This window comes from Lycium barbarum, chromosome 8, assembly GCF_019175385.1.
Source record: "Lycium barbarum isolate Lr01 chromosome 8, ASM1917538v2, whole genome shotgun sequence".
Taxonomy (NCBI): domain Eukaryota; kingdom Viridiplantae; phylum Streptophyta; class Magnoliopsida; order Solanales; family Solanaceae; genus Lycium; species Lycium barbarum.
The window spans coordinates 16554044-16564303 of record NC_083344.1 but is presented as its reverse complement, the minus strand read 5'-3'; the positions used below and the strand labels follow the sequence as shown (position 1 = coordinate 16564303).

The window sequence follows — 10260 nt, the reverse complement described above, 5'->3', positions numbered from 1 at the left end:
CAAATCACAAGACCCACTTTCCAATTTTTTGAGTTCTTCAAAGCTTCAAAGCTCAACAATGGTGATTCACTCCAAAACCAACCAAATCGCTTCGAACTTCGGATTTAGCGGTTGTTGACAGTAACAAACTCAATTCTAACCTCAAATCCAACAATAAAATAACATAACCATGATTTTCGATTTTTTTTGTGACTTTTCTAGATCAAGGATTGAAGAATTGATGGAGCAATTCCTCTATCTTGCTCTGATACCAAATGATAACGAATCGATTTGGAAAAAACACCAAATCAATCACAAAAACGCGAAATTAAGGATAACAAGAAATTGGGATGAGAATTGAAGAAAAGGAGATGCGAAATAGAGGATAAAAACAAGACCCAATGAATAATGAACTTATGAGCAAACCTAGATATATGAAATTTAGACCCTCTCAATTTAATTCAATTCAAAGAACCTATACTATTTGAAATCAAGGCAAGGGAAATTCAATTGAAATCCACAAATGAACAACCCTTCATGAAATTAATGGAAAATGATTCATAGCCAACAAAGGAATCCACCTATGATGAACTATAACTATCTATAGCTACCTAGCTAAACAAACTCTCACTCCAAAGAGTATTCTCAATTCATAACTCATCCAATCTAACTAATCAAATGAAAGACAAGTTATATATACAAACTAAGTAAAGAAGACTAATAGACAATTACAATGCTACCCTTAATGAAGTAAGGGCATTGTTTGGCTAGTCTTCTTAGTGTAGTCTTGAATTTAAGGATTGGCCTTCAATGGCCAAACACGTCCCTCCTTGCATAGATGACCCCCTAATCAACCTTGGGATCACTGCACTTCGAGCTAATGACATAGTAGTTAGAAACTAGTGGCAATAAAGAGTGAGAGTTTTGGCGGCATGCATGGCCTTCTTGCAGGCATAAACCTCCTTGCGCAAAGTAGCCACTTGCAAAAATAGCCCTTTGCACAAATAGCTATCTTTCGGCCTCGAATCACCCAAGGTTGCAATTATAGCAACTTTAATAGGCAAGTCTTGTTCCTTGGACTCTTGACTTCTTCTCCCATGCTATCTCCCATGGCTTGAAGGCCCTCCAATGACTCCATTTAAATGCTCCCAAAGGTTCATCCTCCATGAATCTGCTTCCAACACAAATCCTTGGAGAAGTTTGAGTAGTTCAGCCATTAATTTGTGCCATTTAGGATCATATCAGTTCCTCTCTTGCCATATATAGTATATGCATCCTGATAATGTAATTCTATACACCTCAGCCTTTGCATTTTTCCCATTAGCATAATCTTTGGCCCATCTTTGTTCTTGTTCCCAACTGAGTACCTGCCTCTGTATCTTCTGCTATTGGAGCAGTTTTGCCCACACAGTATGTGCTACTGGGCATTGGAATAACAAATGTTGTAGATTTTCTGGATTGTTGTCACATAGAGGGAATGTTGGACTACAGTTAATGTTCCATTTGATCAACCTTTCTTTGGTAGATACTCTACCATGAATTGCTAAATAGTGCATGAACACCCATCTTGGACAGCCCTGGTTGTTGCATAATATCTTTTTCCATCTAATCTTTGGAAAATCCCCTATGAGGTTGTTGTACATCATTCTAATTGAGTATTCTGGCACCTGCATAATTGTGTCTTTGGCTATACCTACTTCCTCTAAGTACTTCCTTGCTTTTAGGATCTTTTTTATTATCCAGGAGGCCTGTTTTGCTTCTGTTTCCCATATATCCGTCTCCTTCATGTAATAAGCATGCACCCATTGTATCCAAAGCTTATCTTTTTTCTTGCACATATTCCATAGATGTTTAAGTACTGCAGCTCTATTTCATACACATATATCAGTAATGTTGAGTCCCCCAACAATCTTCGGCATGCATAGAGTATCCCAAGCAATTAAGGCTCTCTTTGAGGGTTCAACACTACCGGTCCACAAAAATTTCCAGCATTCAATCTCTATTTCCTGAATGATTTTCTTTGGGAGTACAAAGATTTGGGACCAAAACTTTTGGATTGCTATTAGAACACTCTTGATCTACTGAAGCATGCCTGCATACAAGATAAGCAACACATATCAACAGACTGTATTCTGATAGCATACGGCATGGTCCAGTTGATGTTTGGTTATCAACAGACAATACAACACTACAGACTGTATTATGCAAAAATACAGCACTATAGACGTATTGTAGTGTTGTATTTTTGCAGTGCAATGGTCACTGATAAGAGCACATTTGGTTTGGCTTCGTCAAGGCATAAATAGAACAACTCTTTCAAAAATGATTTTAGTTTTTGTCTTTAATTTTTTTCTCTTCATTTTTAAATTAATTTGATTATGTTGTGTTGCAATATAGATCATCTTTCCCCTTCCTAAAAAATTTCATTGCTTTGTTTATTTCTTTCTTCTGTTTTATTTTCTTTATTGGTAACATTAAATTTTTGTGTCTTGAGGCCAAGGTGTTTTCGAACGTGGAAGTAGACCGGAGAAGGAAGCCAACATTTATGTGGGTGTTGCTTAAGAAAGTATGTATATATCCTTCTGCAGGCATGTGGATCAACTTTTAATAAGCCTATTAATAGAACACGAGAATGTAAAATTAGTCTGTAGTTTTTATAATACAATTTGATTCATAAAAATATTATCTATTGACATGCAAAATTGACGTCCTCAAGTTTTTATTGTTAATGAAAGTCCTCAATTTTCTTAGATTTTCCAAGATCATTACAACCGTCTGTTGGTCTGAAACCTTGGAGATTATTCCTTGACAAGATGCATAGATGTTGGGTTAGATAAAAGTGATTTAGTAAAATTGTTTGTCTTTCTCTACTCACTTTCCTCCTCAAGAAAGAAATTTTTGTTCTTCTATACTTTTTTCGTCATTTATCGAGGAATGAATTTTTGATATTGATATTAAAAGTTTTTTTTCTTAGTTTAAACAAGCAAATATGTGTTAATAAATGAGCAATGAAGAATCAGTGAAGATATAAAGTGATTCTTGAAAAGTTTTATTAGATCAGTAAGAAGTGAAAGGAAAATCTAAGGGGAGAGAATGTGAGAAAGGAAAGGAAAGAAGAAAAGAAAAATGCTTATTACTATTACAATTTATAATATATTTTGTTAAACACCTAAATTATATCTGAAAGAAGAATTAATAGATGCATAATTTTAAGACAAATGTTAGATTATAAAGCCTTTAAAAATAAAAAGAGGCTATAATATGTTTGTATGAAAATAGTAATTAAATCTAGAATTGTAATTGATGTCGCTCGAACCACAACAAATGTTTCAGAACTATTTTTATTTGATGAATGAGGAGGATGATAGAATATTGAAGTTATAAACTCTCTAAATTTACAAGGCTACTTTGTGTAATTTCTTATATTTGCAAGAAGGATACAAAACAAAAGATATAAAGAACAAGACAGATTTGAAAAAGGCCGGATGAATTTACAAGAGCAAGATCATTAATTAAAAAAAAAAATCACAAAAAATACTTCTCGAGAAACATTGGAGTACTTTCATTAATGCCCTTTATCGGCACGGGATCTTTATAAATTTCGAAAAGACATGAAAGATAGAAGAGGAAGATAACCAAATATAACCAAGATTATTTTTGGATTGTTAAAGATAAATTATGAAAGATGTAAGGAAAAAATCATCAAGAAGTTTTTTTTTTTTTTTTTTGGGAGTTTCCATTAAATTGGTAGAAAAAGAAAGGTGAATTCACTTGATTTTATTTTAATAAATGATAATAATAGTTGATGATTCACTGGAAGAATTGATAAGCAAAAACAAGAAGTGAAAAGGACGACGAGTGAATGGGAGATCTGTGAAATCATGTCGGGATGAATATAAAGAAGGGTAATATTACATGATTGAAAATTATTAACATGAAAAAACAATAAGAAAAAAAGATAAGAGAAAAGGACAAATAATCAAGAAAAATGACAAAAAGGAAATATGGAGATCTCAAAAATGCCAAAAGGTAATGAGATTTTTTTTTTCTTATTCTTAAAATATTTACTAAAAATATTAATAAAACAATTAAGATGGAGATGTTAAAAGTACATGATTCTTCGAAATATGAGATGGGAAGGTTAAAATTAAGGAGATTTATTCGATATTGATTTTTTTTAGTAGAGTTCCATTTCACGTCAATTTTAAAAATATTACTAGAACAATAATTGTGTTAGAAGAATAGAGAAAACATAAAATTAAGCGATGATTAAAAATTGATCTTATTTAGTCATATTTTGATTTTTCTTTAATAACTGCGCGAAGCGCGACACATTCACTAGTAACATTAATAAAAGAAACACATTTTTTAAGCATCAGAATGGGTAATTAGATTGTAACCTAAAGGAAATATGCATATTAACTAACAATTAAAATCCTTGCGAATAAATCCAATCATACTCAATAGCAGCAAATTATGATAAAACACCAAAAACATTATGGGTGTTTAGAACTCATCTCTATAGTTAAATTGTAACCTAATATGAACTTTAACATGTTCTTGCGGCAACGGTAAATGTGCCAATGGAACTCTATATAAAAGGTGGTTCAAAGATTTCTTTTTCATGTAATATTTGTATAATGACTTATAAAGAAAGTCAAAATAGCTAAAAAGTTGAACTTAGAATTAATAGTCATTCTTTTAGGTTTAAGATTCATGTTCAAGAAGAAATAGGATTACAACTCATTAACGGGTATAAAGTCGGTCAATATTTGAAGGGTATTTTGGTCAATCAATATTTATATTCATGCTTTTAAAATAATAAAGATAGAAATAGATATGATAATTATTAATTAATGTGTATTTTGCCTTAGGCTTTTTCACTTAATCAAGTAATGTAATTTATTTAAACACCAGACCAAACTCTTTGACTCTTACTCTTTTCCCTTTTTCCTTCCTCACTAAAGGGTTATATATATGTATATCCGATAATCCAATATTAAAAGTTGGAGAGGAATATTAGATTCACTTATCGGAAAAAGTGAATCTAATAAGTGTAGGCCTACAAAGAAAAAATGCTTTAGTATTTTAAGGACTTGACAGAAATCTTCTCCCACAACAGTTAAGTGCATTGGTTCTCTTTTTCGTATTTGTCCCCTAAAGAATGACTGTAACTGATTTACGAAGGTCAAAAGAACCAAAATCAAGTTGATCTTGGTAAAAGAATTTGGAGCATTTCTTTTAGAAAAGAACGAACCACAAAATTTGAACCTATATATAAATTTATTCGAAATTAGTAATTAAACCTTTTATTTTGACAAAGAAAAACCCGCTGGTCTTCTAAATAATATTTCATACTAGCTAGTACATCATGTTATCGATTTTATGAAATATGTCCGTAGAAGATGTTGTAAATAATAACTTTGTATTACTTCATCTCGTAAATTAGTAATTATGGATAGATAATTATTTCATAAAATGGATAATTAATGGAGGGATTATTTGTCCGACTGGAATGATTATTATTTATTAACAAAGTAGACACCATTTTGGCAAGTAAACCAAATTAATAGTGGCATTTAGCTTTATAAAATAAGGAATATACTGGTGCCTAATTGTTATGCTACGAACTTTCAATGAAACTTCCTCTAGATATTATGACACGTTAACAATCTAACACGTAAAATACACACAAAAAAAAAGAAGAAAAAAGCAGGTGATGGCATGCCAACAATCTGTGAGCTTTTACAATGTCAACGCTCTAACACTATAAATATCTGCCCCGCCTTCACTTCCATTAACCACACACTACATTACATTACAAATTTCTGCTTAATTAGCTTCTTTCTCTACAAACTTCTTTTGAAATTTGTAGTGAGAAATGGCAAATGCCGAATTAGGCCCCGTTGGCACATCAGTGCATGGATTAACTGGCAGAGAACAAACATTTACCTTTTCAGTATCCTCTGATAATAACAATAACAATGATACTACAGCTACCAAATTCTCTTTGCCAGTTGATTCGGAACACAAAGCAAAAACCCTGAAAATATTCTCATTTGCACAACCCCATATGAGATCTTTTCATCTTGCATGGATTTCCTTCTTCACTTGCTTGATTTCCACTTTTGCTGCGGCTCCACTCGTTCCGATCATTCGAGACAATCTTGATTTAACAAGATCAGATATTGGCAATGCTGGTGTTGCTTCTGTTTCTGGCAGCATTTTCTCCAGGCTTGTTATGGGTGTACTTTGTGACTTAATTGGTCCAAGATATGGATGTGCCTTTGTTAACCTGTTAACAGCTCCCGTTGTTTTCTCTGTTGCTTTTGTCTCAACACCACAGGTATGCATATTGTTTAATTAAGTGTGTCACCATTTCACTTAATTGCTTAATTTGTTCGATGAGAGTGGCATACTTATCTAAAGTGTGTAACCATCTTATTTAAATGGTTAACATATTACAAAGATATATTTTTTAATTATATTATGCCTGGACAGGGATATATAGCGGTTCGGTTCATGATTGGAGTTTCATTGGCAACATTCGTGTCATGCCAATATTGGACGAGTACGATGTTTAATGGGCAGATAATTGGGCTTGTTAATGGTGTTGCTGCAGGATGGGGAGACATGGGAGGTGGTGTCACACAACTCCTTATGCCTTTCCTTTTTCACATAATTCAACTAACTGGAGCTACTCCTTTCACTGCTTGGAGACTGGCATTTTTCATCCCTGGTTGGCTTCATATAATTGTTGGTGTAATGGTCTTGATTCTTGGCCAAGATTTGCCTGATGGTAATCTTTGTGACTTACAAAAGAGCGGTGATGTACACAAAGATAAATTTTCAAAGGTTAGTTGTGTATTCATAGCTACCCAAAGAGATAAATGAACAAACATAAAGAGAGGAATTAATTATGGGAGAATACCTAAATACCAGCCTAAACTGATTTATTTTTATATTTTATTTCGTTTGTTAGGTATTTTGGTTTGCAGTGACAAATTACAAGACGTGGGTGTTTTTTCTCGTATACGGGTTTTCCATGGGAGTTCAGCTCTGCATGAACAATATAATGACGGAGTATTTTTATGACAAGTATGTTCTCTACTCACCGAATTCTTTTAAGATATTTAGTATTTTTAGATCCTTATGAAATCTTTTAAAGGGAAAATTACACAGTAGGTCAAGCTTTTAAAGTTAGACACACAAATAACACAACTTTTAAAGTTTTTCAAAAATAACACCATAAATTAAGGGATTAATTTTGTCCTTAAATATATCTACTCCATTATGCTTTCTCTCTCATCACTATAACTGTAAAATTCAGCCGCGTCTAGCCTTCAAATTCACGTTCTGTCTCTTCTATCTCTATTCTCTCCCCCTCAAACCCACTAACTCCATATGCTTTAGGATTAAAAGTGATGGTGATTTTAGTCGAAGATAACAATATTCATGATACATTTCTAGAATAAATAATGATTCGTGTTATGTTATTAGTATAAATTTGTTTTAATTCTTGTATACATGCTATATAAATATGAATTTATTATATATCTGTAGTATATTTTCGTATAAAATATTATATTGAAAATAATGCATATATATTTCTAGAATAAATAATGATTCATTTTATATTTTTAGTATAAATTTGTTTTAACTCTTGTATATATGTTATATAAACATGAATTTATTAAATATTTGTAGTATATTTTTATATAAAATATGTATATAAATTTTACACATACATATTCATGGAATATTTATGTTATAAAATTTATTATTATTGGTATAAATTTTATATATGTTCAATATAATATTTTACTTTCTTTTGTCTTGGATATGTTGAACTTCTTCAGCTGACTACCTCTATGGAGATGTAAATTGTACATTTAATTTTTAAAAAATACAATTATCCCTTCTTTTTAGATGTATGTTATGTTTGATACATTGATCCAGAAGATAAATTTTTTAAGCTAAAAAATAGGATAGAAAATCTTGGGGGTTATAGGTGATTTTTTCCTGTTTTAAATTGTCAGTTATTGTAATTTATACTACTTTTTACACCGTCTCCAAATATATAAATATTATTTCAAAAAGTTAAAAGGTCCAAATCCAAATATATGATCAAAATTAAAAAGCTTATCTCTTAAAATCTCAATTGTTTCACATAAATCGTGACAGAGGGAGTAATACATATAAGCAATTAACTCATCATTCAAAATGCATTTTACCAGGTTCAGTCTAAAGCTTCACACAGCAGGAGTTATAGCTGGAGTATATGGAATGGTAAACTTTGTGGCTCGTCCTTTTGGTGGATATGCTTCTGATTTAGCTGCAAGAAAATTTGGAATGAGAGGAAGGCTTTGGATCCTTTGGATTCTTCAAACATTAGGAGGAGTTTTTTGTGTTTGGCTTGGAAGAGCAGATACACTTCCCATAGCCATATTAGCCATGATTTTGTTCTCTATTGGAGCTCAAGCTGCATGCGGGGCCACTTATGGTGTCATCCCTTTCGTTTCCCGAAGATCGTTAGGCCTCATCTCTGGCCTAACTGGTGCAGGTAAAATTTACTTTTCTTCTACTTTATGATTTACATAGTGACAGAATATTTGCTTATTATTAGAATATTTATGGGGCAACTTTCCCCTCTCCCTCAGAATCGTCTCCTAATTAATTTCTTCGATTCCATAACAGGAGGCAACTTTGGAGGCGGTTTAACACAGTTGATTTTCTTCTCTAGTACAACATTTTCTACATCTATGGGGTTGACGTGGATGGGGTTCGTGGCTGTAGCTTGTACTGTCCCTATTGCTTTAATTCATTTCCCACAGTGGGGAAGCATGTTTCTTCCAGCGTCGAAAGACGAAAAATATAACGAAGAGCAATATTACTGTTCAGAATGGACTGAGGAAGAGAAACAAAAAGGTCTTCACCATGGAAGCATTAAATTTGCAGAGAATAGCAGATCTGAACGTGGAAGAAAACACATAATTTCCTCGGCTATTACCCCACCAAATTCTACACCAGTACATGTTTGATGAAATATTAAGAAAAATATATAAATAACGTGTTTGATATAATACTGAATTATGATTGGTTGCATATTATATGAGCTCAGCGTAGCATGCAATCATGAATCTATTGTAGTTCATACACTGATGATAAGCACTTTCTCATCTATCCTTTTTTTGTCAGTAAATATAGTAAATAAAACGTTTTTGTCTTTTTAATTTCTATTCTAAACTTGTTCTTGCACTAGTACTTCTCACAACAGTTACTCTTTTTGTTCCATTTATCACGTGATTAAAGGTAAAATGTGGATTATAAAATTGAACTATTTCGGAAAGAGAAAAGTATCATTCTTTAGTAATTATAATAAAATCATATTTCCAAGACTCTGAACCAAAATATAAGAATCAGACTTTACAGTTCTTTTATCAGTTTAAAAAAATGAATCTACAAATTAACTCAACCTCAAAAAATGGTTAATAAGGTGAAAATTATCCAATATCATATAGTATATCACTACTAAAAAAACAGGGATTTTTGACCACACGAGGTCGAAAAAGCCTTTATTTCGACCAATTTTTCGACCACACACGTAGGTCGATAACAGCTTGGTCGAAATTTTCGACCACACGTGGTCAAAATCACTTTCTACCGAAATTAAGGGAAAAATTGTTTTCGACCACATGTGGTCGAAAAAATTATTTTTATATTAAATTATATTTAACTTTTTCGACTACGTGTAGTCGAAAACATTATTTATATTTAAATATAAAAAGAAAATAAAAATTCAATTTCGACCACATGTGGTCGAAATTGTAAATTGGGCCCAGAATTTCGACCGCATGTGGTCGAAATCTGGCAAGAATCTTGCTAAATTTCGACCACATGTGGTCGAAATTGAATTTTTCTGGGTACAATTTCGACCTCATGTGGTCGAAATTGTGAAATATCTGGGCTGTGGTCGAAAATCAGGAATATTTTTTCCAGCATTTGCCTGCTTTTGGCAGCCCACCTGCCAATTTCCAAATAGTCAAATTCATCAACCAAAACAGTCATCCAATTCATCAACAATGCAACACAACAACCATAAACAATATTAAAACACTTGAACACTTAAACATTGTCCATTCAAACACTTATAAACAATCAAATTCAACCTCAAAGTACTTAAAATTAAAACTACATTCAAACACTTAAACATCATAAACTACATTCAAACACTTAAACATCATAAACATCATTCAAACACTTAAACATTATAAACTTAAA

General features: G+C 32.2%; 1 protein-coding gene across 1 annotated transcript; it reads left to right on the top strand.

Moving 5' to 3' along the window:
* Window positions 1–5610: 5610 nt before the first annotated feature.
* LOC132605990 (high affinity nitrate transporter 2.4-like) lies at window positions 5611–9195 on the top strand. Its single transcript, XM_060319288.1, has 5 exons — window positions 5611–6325; window positions 6481–6834; window positions 6962–7077; window positions 8217–8542; window positions 8677–9195. The coding sequence occupies exons 1-5, from the start codon at window positions 5861–5863 to the stop codon at window positions 9018–9020; spliced, it is 1605 nt and encodes a 534-aa protein (XP_060175271.1). The 5' UTR covers window positions 5611–5860; the 3' UTR covers window positions 9021–9195.
* The last annotated feature ends 1065 nt before the right edge of the window (window positions 9196–10260 follow it).